Here is a 19,928-nt window from a genome sequence, read left to right on the forward strand (position 1 = left end):
TATATATATATATATATATATATTATTCATTACAACAGAATGAATGAAGAGGATGGCAGAGAGGGGAGGGGTTTAAAATTTTGGAGGGACGCGCAGTGATTGGTTTTCTACTGTGACAGACTCTGGCCAATAAACGACGAGCACTCTCTCTTAAAAACTGATCGTCCAGCCCCAAAGCTATTATTTCTGCTTTGGTCAGAAGTACTAGTAACTACAACAAATTAATAATGAGTGGAAGAGGCAAAACCGGCGGTAAAACCAGAGCAAAGGCCAAGACCCGTTCATCCAGAGCAGGACTTCAGTTTCCTGTTGGTCGTGTCCACAGGCTTCTCCGCAAAGGCAACTATGCCGAGCGGGTTGGCGCTGGTGCTCCGGTTTATCTGGCCGCTGTGCTCGAGTATCTCACTGCTGAGATCTTGGAGTTGGCTGGAAATGCCGCAAGAGACAACAAGAAGACCCGTATCATCCCCCGTCATCTGCAGCTGGCGGTGCGTAACGACGAGGAGTTGAACAAACTTCTGGGCGGAGTGACCATCGCTCAGGGCGGTGTGCTGCCCAACATCCAGGCTGTGCTGCTGCCTAAGAAGACCGAGAAACCCGCAAAGGGCAAGTAAATGAGCTGCAGTCCGATAAATACTTGAAGCAACCAAAGGCTCTTTTCAGAGCCACCTACTTTTTCTATAAGAGCAGTTTGAAATGTGATACATTTGACCTGCTTTGCTTTTGCACACATACTTATGGAAGTAACCTATGTTGACTTTCCCTGTGGACATGAGCAGCGTTAACGACGAATTATGATAATCAATATTGTTAAAAAAATGGCACCTTTAAAAGTTTCTGGAAAAAATAAATTACAATTAAATTAAAAGTTCGATCGATTAATGTAATTTCATTATGTATAATCACACATTCAATATATGTTAACGCTGTTATACTGCAATAGGAGGATAGGGAAACGTTTTGAAAAAAAAAAGCAACATTTTTAACCCCACTGTCATGTGTAATACCAAAAGTAACATTTTCAATACTTTAATTTTAACAGAGCAGTCTACTGTTAATCATAATCTAAAGAAACAAAAAAAGCGTAGCATTTAAAAGTCCAATAATAGAGCACTGAACAGACAACTTTTTCTTTTCTTTTTTTTTTTTTTTTTTTACCAGACAACATTTGAGCGGGAAAGGCAAGCTTCCTCCACTTGTTTGAAAACATAAAACGCATATTGGCTGCCTCACGCTGCGACGTAAACCAAATAGCCAATCAAACGCCTCTGCTGACGCACCGCCCAATGCGGTTGGAGAGGTTAAAAAGGTGCTGCAAGCACAAGAAAGTCATTCTGTTTTAGAGAACACGCAGAGAGCTCCCGAAAATGGCAAGAACCAAGCAGACCGCTCGCAAATCCACCGGTGGAAAAGCCCCGAGGAAGCAGCTCGCAACTAAAGCTGCCCGTAAAAGTGCTCCAGCTACCGGCGGCGTCAAGAAACCTCATCGTTACAGGCCAGGAACTGTAGCTCTGCGAGAGATCCGTCGCTACCAGAAGTCCACTGAACTGCTGATTCGCAAGCTGCCCTTCCAGCGTCTGGTCCGAGAAATCGCTCAGGATTTCAAGACTGATCTGCGTTTCCAGAGCTCCGCTGTCATGGCTCTTCAGGAGTCCAGCGAGGCTTACTTGGTCGGTTTGTTTGAGGACACAAATTTGTGCGCCATCCACGCCAAGAGAGTGACCATCATGCCCAAAGATATTCAGCTGGCTCGCCGCATTCGTGGAGAACGCGCTTAAACCCACTTCTAAACCCAAAGGCTCTTTTCAGAGCCACCTAAGTATTTCTAAAAAAAGAAGCTTGTCCTCGTTTCCGTTGTTGTGTTCGTTTAAAGTCACTCAAAAGCCTCGCTTCTTAAGGACAGTTCACAGCAAAATCGATAGCTAAGAATATAACGTTCTAAAAGTAGCTTTCAATTGAAGGGAATGGCAGAGTTTACACCAGAACTATAACTATACAGGACAACGATATTCTTGGGGTTACTTTTAGAACGATTTTTTTTTTTTTTACAGCTGATGAACGATAATACACTGACAGCTAATCAGACTTCATTCAAATTTAAAAGCTTTGTGCATTTGAACTAGCAGGTGACTTTGTAGAGGAGCAAATAGACATTGCACAGCAAACAGGGTAAGTTAACATCAAATATACAATTACCTCAGAAATTCAGTGCTAGTTTGGACAACATTGTGTTGCCTCCTTTCAAGGTGCAGTAGAAAAGAGTATTGTTTTTATTCCACTACATTGCGTTAGAGATCAGATCATTTACGGTAGATTCACTTTTTTATTTTTTATTTATTAAACAATCATTCTTGTAAATCATATGCTGTAATAATTGAAAACAGATTTACTGCATTTTTACCTTTCATTACCTTTAGGGTTTTTGTATACAAAATAAACTCATAAAATGCACAAAAGGTTGGTTTTACTTTCAAGTATTTCGACTTGTGTATATAGAATTTACCCAACATGAGAATGTTATTTACCAGGAGATTATCTTTACTATTATTCATAGCTAATGCCCTTTAGGGTGAAGCTATATCAGTAACGTACCTTTAGGTAAAGCCAGTCATGTATATCAAACCATAACGCATCCACATACATACAATGAAAAAACAAGTGATCTGTGGTTTCAGTGTCATCACAGAATATACATTTGTTAATATTAAATCCAAATATAAGTCTTAAGTACCCACTGGATGGATATATCCCATTTAACATGTTTAAATTATTATTATTTTTTTTTATTTTTTTTATTTTGGGAGATCTTAAATATTTAATACAGAAACTCTCATATGATACAATACCACTCTTTTCCATTAAATGAGACACTGACCAAATACCTTTCTCCATCCAATCCTTATCATACAGTGATTTGTTTCTAACTGTTACTGTTATATCTATTATTCCATAGTGGTGTATTGTGTGGTGTGAAATTATGGTTATATAAAATCTTCCAATATAGCAAGGCCTGCTTCTCAGAGCTTTTGAGAAGTCTGACTTCTCTTTGAAAAGTGTTGGTGCATAGGTTAATTAAATAGACGGTCAGACTTGTAAACTGTATGTACAAAGCATACTGTATGGAGCCCTGCAATAACAAATGACACCCAATTACCATGTGATTCTTGTTTTTAAATTTATTTATTTATTATTATTATTATTGTTATTTATTGCAAGACAAAAAGAAAACAACAAAAAGGAACAGAACTGCATTGAAATACAATAACAAAGGAAGGGAACAAAGGAAAATGAAACAACAACAACGACACCTCAATCAGTACGAAAAATTATGATTGTTATCAATGAGTCTAAGAGATTTCTGCAAGAAAGACATCAAATATTGGTAACATATTGAAAAATTTGGATGTATGAATAAAACAAAAAACAAAACAAATTGATAGCATGGTTACTGCCAGAAAAATACAGAAATATATATTTCAGTGAATTTTTTAAATCAATAAGTTCTACCAAATAAATTTAACCTGATCGCAACAATATAATAAATAAAGTACAGTTTATTCCTCAACTTTGCAGAATACACATAAGTGAGAGATCAAAAAAGAAGCAATTTGTGAGTTTGTTGAATAAACATTATGCACAATTTTAAAATGTATCTCTCTGATTTTATTAGAAATGCAAAATGTTTCAGGGAGTAACCATGCCACATGCCACGCCTGTCATACCACTTATCAGTAAAAAATAGATTTTCCACGGAATAAAATACTTTAATTAATTTCTTTGTGGGGAGACCGTGTGATTTTTCTTTTTCTTTTTTTTTAAATTTACTTTTTTTTTTTTTTTTTTTAGAATTCAATTAACAAACATACAAACATCACAGTTCGTAAACAAAAAGTACACAGAAGTTAAAAAAAAAATAATAATAATAAAAAATAAAAAATAAAAATTAAAAATTAAAAATAAATAAATAAATAAATAAAGCCATCAAAGCCATCAGATACAAGATGCGAAAATTAAAAACAGACATACAAACTTTACTATTATAAAATCTAATTTTCAATTGAAAAATTTGGAATATATATCAGTTGCTGACATAGCTTTCTTATTTTTTACCAATTTAAGAGACTCAAAATATAATTCAGATTCAGTTTGGAAAAATTTAAAGCATGGTCTTGATTTAGAAAATTTAGCTTTATGTCAGTGTGATTTTTCTAGACTCTCCTTACTGGAATGAATGACGTGTATCGTATGACGTAGCATAGCCCCGCCTTCGGTTGTTTCAATTAGGTCCTATAGGCTTCTGTAAAGCTCTTCTCGCAGAACTTCAGTTTTCACAAGTTTTATTGCACAGCGTGGAAGCTTGAAGATTCGTAACCATGTCTGGAAGAGGCAAAGGCGGCAAGGGGCTTGGAAAAGGAGGCGCTAAGCGTCACCGTAAGGTTCTGCGTGATAACATCCAGGGAATCACCAAACCCGCTATCCGTCGTCTCGCTCGCCGGGGCGGTGTCAAGCGTATCTCTGGTCTGATCTACGAGGAGACCCGCGGTGTGCTGAAGGTGTTCCTGGAGAATGTGATCCGCGATGCCGTTACCTACACTGAACACGCCAAGAGAAAGACCGTCACCGCGATGGATGTTGTGTATGCTCTGAAACGACAGGGACGCACCCTCTACGGCTTTGGAGGTTAAACACATCTGTTTTCATACAAACCCAAAGGCTCTTTTAAGAGCCACCCACATTTCCAAAAAAAGAGTGCATTTTATGCAAAACAATAACCGGAACCATCACACAATTTTGAAGCGGTTTCATTGGTTATTATTGGACTTCTATATACAGTAGTCAACATTTGAAGTGGATCAAAAAAAGTTTATAAAAGTTGTCCTAAGACAAGAACGGGTATTAATTTGGTTTGAGAACTTTTATGAAAGGTTTTGATCCACTTCAAATGGTGACTACTGTACTGTTTTAATGGAAATTAACACAAATGTGCCTGTTGGTCTTTACTGGTAATTGGTCGCCTTCTATTGGTGGCTTATTAAATCCATTAAATCCTAATGGATTGTTCCAAAACACTACATTATACAAACGTTTGTTTGTAACGGTATTTATAGTGGAAACCGTTAGAAAGTCTGTTTGTGAATTATTTAGTAAGTGTTTTAAACGCAAACACAATCTGATTTTTTTTTGTTTTGGTATTAAAGTGAAGCTATTTATAGAGCGCTGAGTTTATTTAGTTTTTGTTCATGATTGTAATTATCACAGACATGTTGAGCGGGAAAGTCGGACAAAGAAAAGTGTGGGGGGAGGTGACAGAACGCGTTTAAATTTAGAAGCCTGTGATTGGCGGATGTGTCTGTCTACCCACCCATTTCTAACCAATGAAATATGTTTCTTTCACTCATTGCGAAAAAAAAAAAAAAAAAAAAAACACAATCAGGGAGAGAAAACACGGCCCTTTAAAATTAACGTGAGCTTTCAATAAATAGCCAGTACATGCTTCCAACTATATCGTGTTGTTTACTACGAGTTAACATGCCTGAACCAGCGAAGTCTGCTCCCAAAAAGGATGCATGTAAATGAACAGAGGCTAGACTTGATTTGAAGGGAACTTCAGAAGCTTGGTTTACTTACAAAAGCAAACCTTTTGTTGTTGTTTTTTCCCTGTATATGTGGACATATATTCCAATGTGCGATTTATACCTTAGTCATTTACTTTCTTCTGCTTTTAAACGCATTTTTATATGCGAATGCATTTAAAGTTTCTGTTTATTCATTATTTTATTCAATCATTACAACAGATGAGAATGAAGAGGGTGGCAGAGAGGGGAGGAGTTTGGAGTTTTGGAGGGACGTGCAGTGATTGGTTTGCAGCTGTGACAGACTCTGGCCAATAGATGACGAGCACAGTCTATTAAAAGCTGATGGTCAAGTCCACAGCTACATGATTTCTGCGTTGACTAGCAGCAAGAACTACGATTCAATAATGAGTGGAAGAGGCAAAACCGGAGGCAAGGCTAGAGCAAAGGCTAAGAGCCGTTCATCCAGAGCAGGACTGCAGTTTCCCGTCGGTCGTGTCCACAGGCTTCTCCGCAAAGGCAACTATGCCCAGCGTGTCGGTGCTGGTGCTCCGGTTTATTTGGCCGCTGTGCTCGAGTATCTCACTGCTGAGATCTTGGAGTTGGCTGGAAACGCCGCAAGGGACAACAAGAAGACCCGTATCATCCCCCGTCATCTGCAGCTGGCGGTGCGCAACGACGAGGAGCTGAACAAACTTATGGGTGGAGTGACCATCGCTCAGGGCGGTGTGCTGCCCAACATCCAGGCTGTGCTGCTGCCCAAGAAGACCGAGAAGCCCGCTAGGGGCAAGTGAATGAGCTTCAGTCTGATAAATACTTAAAACAACCAAAGGCTCTTTTCAGAGCCACCCACTTTCTCTATAAGAACAATTTGAATTGTTTGTTACACTTGAAAAAAGCCTGGCTAATGCCTTTTAATTACAACTTGCGGTATCCATGCTGCGCGAACAGAGCGATTTATAGCGTTACTTTAAAGCGTGCAAAATCAGAGAACACGCACTTATTTTAGGAAAACGTTGCCATATGGCAACAGTGTACCACAATGGAAAATGGCAAAAAAAAAAAAAATCTATTAAACTGATTTTTTTTTTTTTTTTAATTTAAATGCACATTTATTTTAGAAATTGATGCAACTAATCCTAATTTCAATCAGAGTCTGTCTCACACATATGCACATGCACACTCATCGTTATAGATTATCTCCTTTGAAATTACATGGGAGACCCAACTCTGCACTCTTCCTTTTGCCCTTTCCATGAAATATTGCTGTATCTTTTTATTGAAAATAAATAATTTTCTTATTCATACATAAATACAACTACACTACAATAGGTACTTCAAATAAATAACTGCAATAAAATTATTGATGTTACGATCTATAAAAAATCCCAAAGGGGAAATACATTAGCATACAACGTTGCCATATGACAACATACCTATTTTTCTGTAGTGGTACAGCGTTGCCAAATGGCAACATTGACATTTTCTCATTTTACAGTAAAACTGTATTAGATAATGTTGATTTGTGAATAGAAATATGTAATTTACTAACCAAAGATGGTGCAAAATATCCCTCCTGAGAGGAAATGTTCAGAAATGAGTTTAACACAGCCATTTCTGGAGCACATCAATAGGTGTCCTCCATGTGAGGGTGACTGTAGGAAAAACTGTTTTGGAGGAACATTCAAATGTCATTTGACTTAAAAACCGCACATCATTGACTACCTTATAGTGTAACCCTTTTAATGACTATATATATATATATATATATATATATATATATATATATATTTTTTTTTTTTTTACCCTCAGAGTAACAAGGTGATGAGCAGAAATTAATTGTTCATTGTTGCTTTAAAAACCTTATGAGTCCTTAAAAACAAGCTTTGATATGATATATTAAGTGTTGCTTTTGATAAAACAAGCATCATTTTTTGAAATCTATTTAATTGCTTATGAACAACTGAACCCTTCACTGTGGAGACTGATTTTTATGTAGTAATGATACAATTAAATTGAATGTGGATATTTGTGTTAAATACATTATGTTAATAATCCCTTGTAGCATTTACAATTTAACATATTTTTCAATTTAAAATTATACAAATTAAAATGTTTTGTCCCATGTCTTAAGAATTAGTGATGTATATTTTTCTTGTGTCACCATTATTTATTTCACTAATTTGTAAATAAAATCAGAGAGTAAATGTTTTTTTTTTAGATAATTTAACAGACAACACTAATGTTTATAATTTAAACATTTCAACATTGTTTTCACCTCCAGTACTTCAACTTCTAATCATTCACTGTTATATGAACTACAGTGCAGTAAGACTTGATCAACAGTTTGATTAATTTCACAACGCCTACATAATTACTCAGATGTTTCTTGATTTTATTACATTTTCATTTAGCGTAGTAGAGCTGATTCAGATTCTAGTAATTACTGTTTATTTTTGTATTCCCAATCCAATATATATTAATTCATTACTACATTATGTATTCCTACTTCTCTTTGAAATCTGTATACAGTTCTATATACAATTCTATATACACACACCTCTTAAAATGTCAGGTTTCTCTGATGTAAAAATATAGACTAAGATCTTTTTTTTTTTTCTCAGACCTTTTTCCACATTTAATGTGACCTATAACCTGAACAACTCAACTGGAAAACAAACTGATATATTTTAAAATAATGTGATTGCAAAAGTGTGCGTACCCTACATAGGAGTCAGTACACACCTGCTATCATTTAAAGTGCCTCTGATTAACCCCACATAAAGGTCAGCTATTCCAATAGGCTTTTCCTGACATGTTCTTAGTTACATCTTACAGCTAAAGCCATGGTCCACAGAAAACTTCCAAAGCATCAGAGTGATCTCATTGTTAAAAGGTATCAGTTATGAGATGAGTACAAAATAATTTTCAAGGCATTAGCTATACCATGGAACACAGTAAAGACAGTCATCATCAAGTGGGGGAAATATGGCACAACATTGAGATTACCAAGAACTGGATGTCCCTCCAAAATTGATGAAAAGACTAGAAGAAAATTGGTCGGAGAGGCTGTCAAGAGGCCTACAGCAAAAGTATAAAAGCTGTAGGTTTTTCTGGCAAATGCTGACTGTGTAGTACATGTGACAACAGTATCCCATATTATTTGTATGTCTGGCCCTTTTTTAAATAAATACATAAAGTGCCCTAAATATTAATTATATACTGCATTATTTCAAGTATGACAATTTTATACAATGTTTGCAATAATATATTGTGTTTCAAAGCTTTTGAGATGTTTGAGCAGGCAATGCACAATGACCTTGGAAAGTTTGGGTGCATAGATTAAAGTTAAATAAATTGTGAACTATTTAAAAAACTGTCACTTGACTTGTAAACTGTATGTACAAAACACACTGTACAGAGCCCAATAACAAATTGCACCTGATCACGACATGATATCCTAGATCAGTGGTCACCACATTTTTAAGCCCAAGGTCCCTGACCTCAGCTTTTGTGTAAGACAAGATCTACCTATAGAAAAATTGATAGAAAACCCGCATTGTACTTCCAATCACATTGTACTTTTTGAGGTATTTTATTTAGAATTTTAAATAGTGACACACTTACTATGGAAGATTGAGATTTTCTTTGAGTCTTTCTTTTTTCTTTTTCTCTTTTAAGCAAAATGTTAAACAACAATATCTGTAGGTAATTGAAATTAGAGGCAACCACTGGGTTTTAATCACGATCCAAAGACGCTACATACATGTTCCGCAAGTTTTTTTTTTTTTTTTTTTTTTTTCTCAGGATTTAAAGCAAAGGTAAAGAGAAAGGTAAAGAGGTAGTAACTCAAATAACATAAGCCAATAAATCATTATACATTTACATTTATACATATTGTTTTGTTGCTATTAATGTGTTTAAGTAATGTCATAATTAGGTAGGTAAAGTCACAAATAAAATTACGTAATTTTAGTAATGTGGAATAAAATTTACATTTATGATTATAACATTTGCCAATAAAATAAATGAATGTCCTAGTCTATATTATGTTAATAATGAGAAAAATAACAGACTATATTACAGATATATATAGGATTTTGAAAATATATATAGGAAATTTGATCAAGTCAGACAAAAAATACAAGGGGGCATTAAAAAAAAAAAAGATGATCAATTGATTCTGTACTGAAATTACAATTCAAATAAACATTACCAAATTTTGATGTAATCTCATTAGGTATTGTGCTAAAATTAAGTTCTTTAACTTTTTTGGGGACACAAAATCTATAAGGTAAGAGCCATGCTTTTTCCCAGTGAATCTATTTTATATTATCTATCAAATAATTCCAAAAAACATTTCCCCCTAATTTTTTCTTGACTAAAACACATTTCTTATCATTTTATTATTGCATTCTGGGTAAATACTTTTGTCATCAACCAAAAACTTCTGCTCACTTCTTACATTTTTTTTTAAAATGATAAATGTAATTTTATTAAGTGAACAAAACCATTTAGTATAGCTTTCACCATTGTAAGAAATTCCTTACAATGAACAGGGAAATTGTATTTAAACATGAACTCACAGTAAGAACAAACATTCCCTTGTGGATCTAGCATATTACAAAGATAATTGATACCTTTTTCACGCCAATTCTTAAGAAAAATCTACTTGTTCTGTACTAAAAGGCCCTCGTTGCTCCATAGCTTTACTTTATGCGGGGAGTGGCTACCACTGTCCTAGACTCTAGGAGGGCTAGAGATGTGTGCTTCCGGCTTTGTTACTGTGTGGACGCTCTTGCTTACTGCTCCGCGCTTTGCTCCCTGTTTATGTACTTTACTCACTTTTTTCTAAGATTTTAACTTCAGCAGATCAGCACAGTGCTCAGACAACACATTTTTGATACAAACATTACGGAAAAGGAGACGTTTTGCCTCCCACTGCCAGCAGCTTACATTCCGGAGACGGGAAAACACAGCTGCCTACTTTCAACAGACAAGAAAGAAAATGCCTCTTCTGGAATCTACTTGCTGCACAAACTGCCACGGACTTTTTACACAATAGTGTCTAAAACAATATAACTTTTTTTTTTTTTTTGTGATTATCACAAAAACATCTTGAGCGGGAAGCGTGTGTGCGGGGGAGGCGACTGGAAGCATTCAAATGTAGAAGTCTGTGATTGGCGAATGTGTCTGTTTAGCCACCCATTTCTAACCAATGAAATGTGTTTCTCTCATTCATTGCGCAAAAACACACAATCACGGAAAGGAAACCCAGCCCTCTTAAATTAGCATGAGCTTTCAATAAATTGCCAGTACATACTTCCTAAACGCTATTGTGTTGTTCACTGCGAGTAAGCATGCCTGAACCAGCAAAGTCTGCTCCCAAAAAGGGGTCGAAAAAAGCCGTCACTAAGTCCGCAGGTAAAGGAGGAAAGAAGCGCAAGAGGTCCAGGAAAGAAAGCTATGCAATTTACGTATACAAAGTTTTGAAACAGGTCCATCCTGATACTGGCATCTCCTCTAAGGCGATGGGGATCATGAACTCTTTCGTCAACGACATCTTCGAGCGCATCGCCGGTGAATCATCTCGCCTCGCTCACTATAACAAGCGCTCCACCATCACATCTAGAGAGATCCAGACCGCTGTGCGTCTGCTGCTGCCCGGTGAACTGGCCAAACACGCCGTGTCTGAGGGCACAAAGGCAGTGACCAAATACACCAGCTCTAAGTAAAGAATGATCTGACTTAAGCTACCCCAAAGGCTCTTTTAAGAGCCACCCATATTCTCGTCTAAAGAGTTTCATTGTTTAAATGTGTTTGGTAGTATTATAGTGTTTTTATTAGAGGTGATTTTAGCAGGTTTTGCAAATAAAGACGTAATACACAGCAGACGCTTATATCAATCCTGAAATTATTTATAAAACAGTGACTTAAAACACGCAGTAATATCGGTTACATGCACTCAAACATCATACATACAGACGTTCATCACAGTGTAATTCCAATGGTTTTATTGCGACAATTAAAAATAAAATAATAAAACAAAGCAATAACCAGACGTGTACTCTTATACCTATCATCCACACTTTTAGTTGTAGTTTTTTTCTTTCAGAATTTAAGGAACAGATCATTCAAAAGAACAGCATTTATTTATCAATATTGTTGTTTTCTATTCATCGAATGAATGCACATAGAAAATAATAGATACTGTTTATAACATGTTTATCAACATTTTATAATGATTGATTTTTGAAAAAAAAAAAAAAATGTGACACTGAAGATCGCAATAATACTGAAAATATAGCATTGCTAGCGCAGGAATTAATTGCATTTTTAAATATATTCAAATAGAAAAGAGTGATAGATACATGCATAATTATTTCTTCTATATTTAAGCTCTAAGAAAGTATTAGCTTCTGCGTAATCTGCAAATATGTTTTGATACACTGGCTATACTTAGTTTAAACGGATAATCACGTATTCAGTGAGGCTAGAAGTTCTGTGGAGCTGAGTATTGAGTCTATACGGTTCTCATGTGGTAGTTAAGTACCACAGCGCCGCTCAGCTCTTTATTATTTCCAGATTGTCGACTTGTGAAACGTATCCGCTCAGAGACATGGCTGAAACCGCTCCAGCTGCCGCTGCCCCGCCGGCTAAAGCTCCCAAAAAGAAATCGGCGTCTAAACCCAAGAAAGCGGGCCCGAACGTCAAGGATCTCATCGTCAAGACCGTAACCGCCTCCAAGGAGAGAAGCGGCGTGTCCCTCGCCGCCCTGAAGAAGGCTCTTTCAGCGGGTGGCTACGATGTGGAGAAGAACAACTCCCGCGTCAAGACCGCCGTCAAGAGTTTGGTGACCAACGGTACCCTGGTCCAGACCAAAGGCACTGGCGCCTCCGGTTCCTTCAAGCTCAACAAGAAGCAAACCGAAACCAAGAAGAAACCCGCTAAGAAAACTCCTGTGAAAGCAAAGAAGCCTGCTGCTAAGAAACCCGCTGCTAAGAAATCTCCCAAGAAGGTGAAGAAACCGGCCGCCACCGCTGCAAAGAAGGCGACAAAGAGCCCCAAGAAAGTCAAGAAGCCTGCAGCTGCTAAGAAGCCAGCCAAGAGCCCCAAAAAGGCCAAGAAGCCAGCAGCCGCTAAGAAAGCAACCAAGAGCCCCAAGAAGGCCAAGGTAGCTAAACCTAAAACGGTGAAGCCCAAGGCAGCAAAGCCTAAAAAGGCAGCACCCAAAAAGAAGTAAATGTCACACTTTGTGTTTGTTTCTTCCCAAAACAAAACGGCTCTTTTAAGAGCCACCTACTTGGTACGACTAAAGAGCAACATTTTACTTCTCTTAATCAAATTCTTATTGGGGCATTTAAGAGAAACCGTAAACTCGGGGAGCATGTATGCTTTTAGCTCAGAGCAATACATAACATACATCTACAATACATTATGTTATATACTATTACATAAAACATTTATTTATGATTGCCTTTTCACTTTAGCATCTTAAATTATTTACTATCTGAAACTTATTAACTGATAGAACACATGTAGCTAAATCATGATTAGGCTTGATTTAAAGATAATATTAAGAGGCTGATATACTTACAAAAGCATATATGTTTATGTGGACATATATTTCAATTTGCGATTGTATAACCTTGGTTATTTAACCTTCGTCTGCATTAAACGCATTTCATAGGTATAAGCATTTACATTGTCAATTCATTAATTCATTACAACAGATGAAAATGAAAGCTGGCAGAGAGGGGAGGGGTTTGGAGTTTTGGAGGGACGCGCAGTGATTGGTTTACAGCTTTGACAGACTCTGGCCAATAGACGACGAGCACTCTCTCTTAAAAACTGATGGTCAAGCTACACAGCTATTATTTCTGCGTTGTTTAGCAATAGCAACTACGATCATTCAACAATGAGTGGAAGAGGCAAAACCGGAGGCAAGGCCAGAGCAAAGGCTAAGAGCCGTTCATCCAGAGCAGGACTGCAGTTTCCCGTCGGTCGTGTTCACAGGCTTCTCCGCAAAGGCAACTATGCCGAGCGCGTCGGTGCTGGTGCTCCGGTTTATTTGGCTGCTGTGCTCGAGTATCTCACTGCTGAGATCTTGGAGTTGGCTGGAAATGCCGCAAGGGACAACAAGAAGACCCGTATCATCCCCCGTCATCTGCAGCTGGCGGTGCGCAACGATGAGGAATTGAACAAACTTCTGGGCGGAGTGACCATCGCTCAGGGCGGTGTGCTGCCCAACATCCAGGCTGTGCTGCTGCCTAAGAAGACCGAGAAACCCGCAAAGAGCAAGTAAATGAGCTGCAGTCTGATAAATACTTCAAACAACCAAAGGTTCTTTTCAGAGCCACCCACTTTCTCTATAAGAGCAGTTTGAATTATATAGTACATTGGTGCAGCTTTGTTAACCCACACACCCTTGCCTATATAAATGGATTATAATAACATGAACAGTATACAAGGCAAATTTTAATAAACGTTGTCAGAGAGCGATGCGTTACAGAAATAACAAAAAAGAGGAAAATTAAATTATTTAGTGTGAATCGGTTTATGTATAATAACACGTCTATAATATGGTTATGCTGTTACGCTGGGAAAAAAAATAAAGTCAACATACCCCGCTGTCACGTGTAGTGAAAACACAAAAAGTAACTTTCATTACATCTGATTTTAACAGAGCTGATAAATGTAAATCTGAAAAAAAAAAAAACACGCCATTTAAAAGTTCTATAATTGGACACTGAACAGACAACATTTGAGCGGGAAATGCAAGCTGCCTCCGCTTATTCGAAAACACGAAACTCGTTTTCATTGGCTGCCTCACGCTAAGACGTACAAACAGCCAATCAAATGCCTCTACTGAGGCACCGCCCAAAGCAGCAAGAAAGTTTAAAAAGGTGCTGTACACAGAGAACAACCACTCTGAATTGAAGAATAAGATAGAAGACTCGAAATAATGGCAAGAACCAAGCAGACCGCACGTAAATCCACCGGTGGAAAAGCTCCGAGGAAGCAGCTCGCCACCAAAGCCGCCCGGAAAAGCGCCCCCAGCCACCGGCGGCGTCAAGAACCTCATCGCTACAGGCCAGGAACTGTGGCTCTGCGAGAGATCCGTCGCTACCAGAAGTCCACCGAGCTGCTGATCCGCAAACTACCCTTTCAGCGTCTGGTCCGAGAAATCGCTCAAGATTTCAAGACGGATCTGCGCTTCCAGAGCTCCGCTGTCATGGCTCTTCAGGAGTCCAGCGAGGCTTACTTGGTCGGTTTGTTTGAGGACACCAACTTGTGCGCCATCACGCCAAGAGAGTGACCATCATGCCCAAAGATATTCAGCTGGCTCGCCGCATTCGTGGAGAACGCGCTTAAACCCACAAGAAATCCCAAAGGCTCTTTTCAGAGCCACCCAAATGTTTCAAAGAGAAATTTCCTCTTTTCGGTTGCTGTGCTGGTTAAAACGAACTTTTTATACATAACATATGCCAAATGCAGCGTTTTTTTTCCGTTAATATTATTGCGCTTTTGCAGTAACATTGGGAAAATGCTCCTGTTACTGCAAGTAAATATTGCAACTTCTCTTTTGAAGGATTTTTTTTTTCGCAGATGTAATAATGGTTCCAAGTGTAGAATGGCGATATTGTATAAACAACTGTCCAGATCGAGAAACTGACTTCACTGAAGTACAATTAAAGAGGTCCATTTGTGTAACAAATTAAATGCATGTTTTTCTTGTCACCTATATATATATATATATATATATATATATATATATATATATATATATTAATGTCTACCAAAACACTCAAAATATAACATTTGTATATATCCCCAGTCTCTAACACTACGTTTTAACATGAAGTATGTTTAAAATTCTTCAGAAATGATTTTTATTTTGCTTTAAAGTTTTTACAAGAGACTTTTTTTTTCAATGTAACATTACAACATCTGGATCTTCTGAAGGCAATAAAATGACCTAAAGCATGTGGTCTCATTTTCTTTTCTGTATATTAGATGATATTGTAATGATGGCTGGGGCGTCAATATAAACATAATGTCCTGTTACCTAAATTGTTGTTTAGATGTTCCTTGTTTATTTAAAAAAAAAATATATAAATCCTAATTCTAAAATACATCTTATTATGGCTGCACTTATTAATTGCACTTAATAAGACCAAGAAAGAACTGTGTTGTTTATTATTATTATTATTATTTATACTGTTGTTATTTCTGTTCAGTTTGTGAAAAACCGTTCAGTTAGGAGGTCTAATGATCTGAAATGACACAAATTTCAAGATGATAGTTAAAACAATTCAAAATGCATCTGCATTTTATTATTTCAGTCATATATTTGGTCATATATATTTTTTAATAATGTGTAAAAAATCTTGCCTCGTTCTCGTGAACCCAATCTTGTGTCTCATCTCATCTTTTGAGTTAAGTGTTGGTGTTAATGATAATCAAACAGCAAAAGACGAGGAGGAAACACTTCCTGCTCTTGACAGAATAGCATTTGTTAGCTTTTATAAGAATTTATATAGTGAAACGTGTCCTACCATCACATTCACATAAATACATTACTACAAGAGCACATATTTCTTCATTAATCTAGTCACATGATTTTGCTCTCAAAATGCAACAGATTTATGCATTTCGATTTAAAATGAACAAAAAGTTCATAGAACAGTGGTTCTCAACTCCAGTCTTCGGGCCCAGTGCTTTGCAAATTTTGTATGTCGGACACACACTTAGTTCAGTTCGTGGATCTTTCTCCTAACCAGCTGATGATCAGGTACGTTAAATGAGGAAGACATACAAAATGTGCAGAGCAATGAGCCCCGAGGACTGGAGTTGAGAACCATTGCCCTAGAAAAAAACGATCATTTGCTATTTATATTAACATACCTGCCAACTTTTCAAAAAACCTTGGAGTGAGATTTTGTCAGGGGTGATCAAAATTATGGCGCGCATGCAGTCACACAAGTTGGTGGCTCAGATATCAGAGAACCGGAATTAATTTGATGTTATACCCTGCATTCTGGTGGTTTGTGGGGAGGCCCAAAGCTGTTGATAGGGGCAGCCTACTGGAGATGGACAATATTGGTTACATACTGTGAAGCAGGTCCAGCCCCAGGAAATTTGGATAATACAAGCATGTGACTAACAATCCATGTAGTTGCTGCATAATGAAACTGAAAATTGATGACCATACTAGCAGATTTGAAGTAGCTGGCCAGAGGTTCATATAGCCTCAGGACCTGGTCACACAACTTTCAAGGCTTAGCCAACGGACCGAGATATGCAGGAGGACCTCCATGTACTCAGCTTCCATGGAGCTCACAAAACTCTGTTTCCAGACATTCATAATTCTATATCATATATTTTCTACAGCTTAGCACTTAATAGTATCAAACATGCATACATGTCAGGTGTCCTTTCCGATTTGTGCTACCCTTGAACCAGTAACCGATGTCCACTACCATATTCTCCAAATCAAAACCGGACACCTGCAATGCATTAATTAAATCATAACACATTTAGTCAATGCACGTAATTAGGATACAAATAATAAGTTACATGTAAAGATGAATCAGCCCACTCCTGCAGCTTTGGCGGTGTTATGTGCCTGATGACAAGGACAACCATGAATATAGGTGTTGGGATGCTTCTGGAGGACCCTAGAGGCAATGGAATTATGTGATCCAATGTTCACAGCTGCATTGTCGACTGAGAGACCAATGCAGTTCTCCCAAGGAATGTCATGCTCCTCTATGGTGGAGTTAATTTTGGTGAAGATCTCACTTGCTGATGTTGTGCACATACTTAAAAACTGGTGGACAACTTTGCTGCCCATGAAGACCCGGACAGTAAGCGGGTTCATCATTTGCACTGCTATAATAATGACAAGTTAGAATAATGTTGTTAGATGTTTAAAAATACACAAAGCAAATGCTTTGCAGAAGAGAAAAATCTTAAATAGTTTAGGAAATACCAGTGTCATTCGACCCATCCGTAACAAGGGTATACAGGGCTTTTTCATCTCCTTCACAAGCTGCTGTGTGAAATATGGTGCAAGAGCTTCATTGGTAATGCAGGATGACTTAGTCCTGGCACACCTGTACTCCTGCGCTGTCTTTGAATCTCCAAAATATTATTTTAGGAGAGGCCCCAGGTGGTCCGCAAAGGCTAGGGGGATGTTGTGAACTACCAGCCCAGCTGTCACTTTGACCTCAGCCCTTCTTGTCTGTAAAAAATGTAAAATTATTAATCCTCCCAAAAGATTTATTTTAAATAGACACCTGCGATAATAGGGCACAGGTAAAAAAAATAAAAATACACATTTAGCAACTAAGATTTCAAATTAAGAAAACTGGACTGTACTACACTGAAATACAAACCACAAATGTGTCAAAACTATCAACCATGACTTTACCGTGATCAGCTATAACACAAAACTCTTGACAGAACCACATATCATATCATACCTTAACCTCTTGTGCAGACATCCCCCAGCAGAGGGAACAGGCATTGCATATTGGGATATTGTGGCTGTGGACTGGAGAACACGTTGCTTTTCCTTGGTGGCCTTTGCTTTTTACGTGGCGCATTACATCTGCCCTGTTGGCAGTTGCTCTTCTACGTGTTTGTCAGTCTGTCCTGTCTGTTGCTCTCTCTGTACTGTGTGTTGCTCCTCTGTTTGTCCTGTCGTTTCTATTAGTCGTTCTGGCTGTTCTGCCAGTGTGTTTGTCTGTCTTTTCACACTTTCACACTGATTCTTTAAAGAAAATAAAAGGTTTCGCTTTCTTTGAAATACATCTTACCTGTTCGAAGTGCTGTTTGGTCCTACAGAAAAAAAAAAAAAAAAAAAAAACACAGTGAATCCTTTTCTTTGGCCTGTCAATAAAAAGATAAATGTCATGTGAGTAAATAAACAATGCTATGAGCTGATGTTTTGAGCATGCAGTATACCACAAAGTTAAAAAGGTGCTCTCCTGCTGCCTTGTTATGACAGCTAAGTTTACATTGACCACACTAAATCACGTTCACAGACACGCGCACAACACAAACATTTTTTTTTTTTTTTTTTTTCAAGATTTAAAGAGAGTGAGTACTCAATTGGGCGATATTTCATTGTTACATACTTAGTCTCAGCTCAGATTCATCATCAGGTGGTAGTTTCTTCTTCTTCTTCTTCTTCTTCTTCTTCTTCTGATTTTATTGGCGGTTGACAACCAGCTTTATATTTATTATATATATATATATATATATATATATATATATATATATATATATATATATAATCTTTCAATCAAACCTGTGTTTTTCAAAAATTCATAAGATGTTTAATAACATTCTGGGTACTTCCTTCTAAGAGATTCTGAATATTAATATTTGCGCTGTCATTCTCTAGCATTTGAAACATTTATCTTCTTCCTCATATTTCCTACATTCCAACAATACATGTACTGATTTCATTACTTTACAGTTTTCACATAAATCTGTTGGATGCTTGCCTATCATGTGCAGTGTCTGATTCAGTCTATTATGTCCTAATCTAAGATGGGTGAGAAGAACCTCTTCCTTTCAGTTTATGCCCCTTATTCTGCCTTCAACTTTTCCCTGGATATTATATATGACCTGCATCATTTAGATCCCAGTATTGTTGCCATTTTCCCATAATTTTAGATTTAATAATACTCTTTCCATCAGCTTTACTTAAAGGGACATTTAAAATCCACAGTTTGTCTTTTTAATGATAATTTAGCCATTTATCAACAGTTTCATTCTCCTCAACTTCTACATGTGCAGGAACCCAAACAAACCAACATTCAAGCCCTTCTCATGCAAACAAAAAATGACTTGATCAATTTCATTAATAATATCAAGCCTGCATGATTTCATAATACTTAAAAGAGCTGACCAGCTGTCTGTTGCAGTTACGCCATCATTCACATTATTTCACTGTATCCCGTTTAGAGCTGTTAGAACTCCCACAAGTTCTACTCCATACACTGATAAGTTATCTGTAGTTCTTTTCATGGTAGCTAATTCATACTGAGGAATATATATTGCCGTTCCTGTACGTCCTGTCTCTGGATCTTTAGAGCCATCTGTAAATATCATTAGTTTACCCATAAACTGCTGGTTAATATAATTTTGTGCTAAAACTACTGTGGCCGAGAGAGCTCAACACGCTGCAACTTAAGAAAACACAGAAAACACAGGTGTTGTCGGTGAACTAAAAGGTGATAGTTCACCGATAACACCTCTGCTCTGACCAACAGCCACTAAACAAATAATCAGGTCCCAGATGGGTTCGTCACTTTTTAAGGTCCCCCTGAAACATTTCCG

General features: G+C 37.4%; 6 protein-coding genes across 7 annotated transcripts in view; all 6 read left to right on the forward strand.

Annotated features, from left to right (window-relative positions):
- The first annotated feature begins 227 nt into the window (after positions 1-227).
- Positions 228-6,367, forward strand: LOC141301691 (uncharacterized). Its single transcript, XM_073831880.1, has 2 exons — positions 228-610; positions 5,962-6,367. The coding sequence occupies exons 1-2, from the start codon at positions 228-230 to the stop codon at positions 6,365-6,367; spliced, it is 789 nt and encodes a 262-aa protein (XP_073687981.1).
- Positions 1,368-1,778, forward strand: LOC141302066 (histone H3-like). The gene has a single exon (XM_073832259.1). It carries the CDS (start codon positions 1,368-1,370, stop codon positions 1,776-1,778), a length of 411 nt encoding a protein of 136 aa, XP_073688360.1.
- On the forward strand, positions 4,374-4,685 carry LOC141301173 (histone H4). Its single transcript, XM_073831417.1, has one exon. The coding sequence runs from the start codon at positions 4,374-4,376 to the stop codon at positions 4,683-4,685; it is 312 nt and encodes a 103-aa protein (XP_073687518.1).
- Positions 6,368-10,933: 4,566 nt separating the features above from the next.
- On the forward strand, positions 10,934-11,308 carry LOC141302049 (histone H2B-like). Its single transcript, XM_073832246.1, has one exon. It carries the CDS (start codon positions 10,934-10,936, stop codon positions 11,306-11,308), a length of 375 nt encoding a protein of 124 aa, XP_073688347.1.
- An 881-nt stretch (positions 11,309-12,189) lies between these two features.
- On the forward strand, positions 12,190-12,816 carry LOC141301823 (histone H1-like). Of its 2 annotated transcripts, XM_073832020.1 has the most exons (2): positions 12,193-12,705; positions 12,739-12,816. In XM_073832020.1, exons 1-2 carry the CDS (start codon positions 12,193-12,195, stop codon positions 12,814-12,816), a joined length of 591 nt encoding a protein of 196 aa, XP_073688121.1. The 2 variants fall into 2 exon arrangements, with proteins under 2 accessions (XP_073688122.1, XP_073688121.1); XM_073832021.1 differs by having other exon boundaries at positions 12,190-12,816.
- Positions 12,817-13,491: 675 nt separating this feature from the next.
- The window catches only part of LOC141301592 (uncharacterized), a 42,443-nt gene continuing 36,006 nt past the window's right edge, over positions 13,492-19,928 (forward strand). The window contains exon 1 of the mRNA XM_073831794.1: positions 13,492-13,874. Within this exon, the coding sequence (XP_073687895.1) occupies positions 13,492-13,874 (383 nt within the window). The remainder of the gene's footprint in view (positions 13,875-19,928) is intronic.

This window comes from Garra rufa, chromosome 25 (genome assembly GCF_049309525.1).
Source record: "Garra rufa chromosome 25, GarRuf1.0, whole genome shotgun sequence".
NCBI lineage: Eukaryota > Metazoa > Chordata > Actinopteri > Cypriniformes > Cyprinidae > Garra > Garra rufa.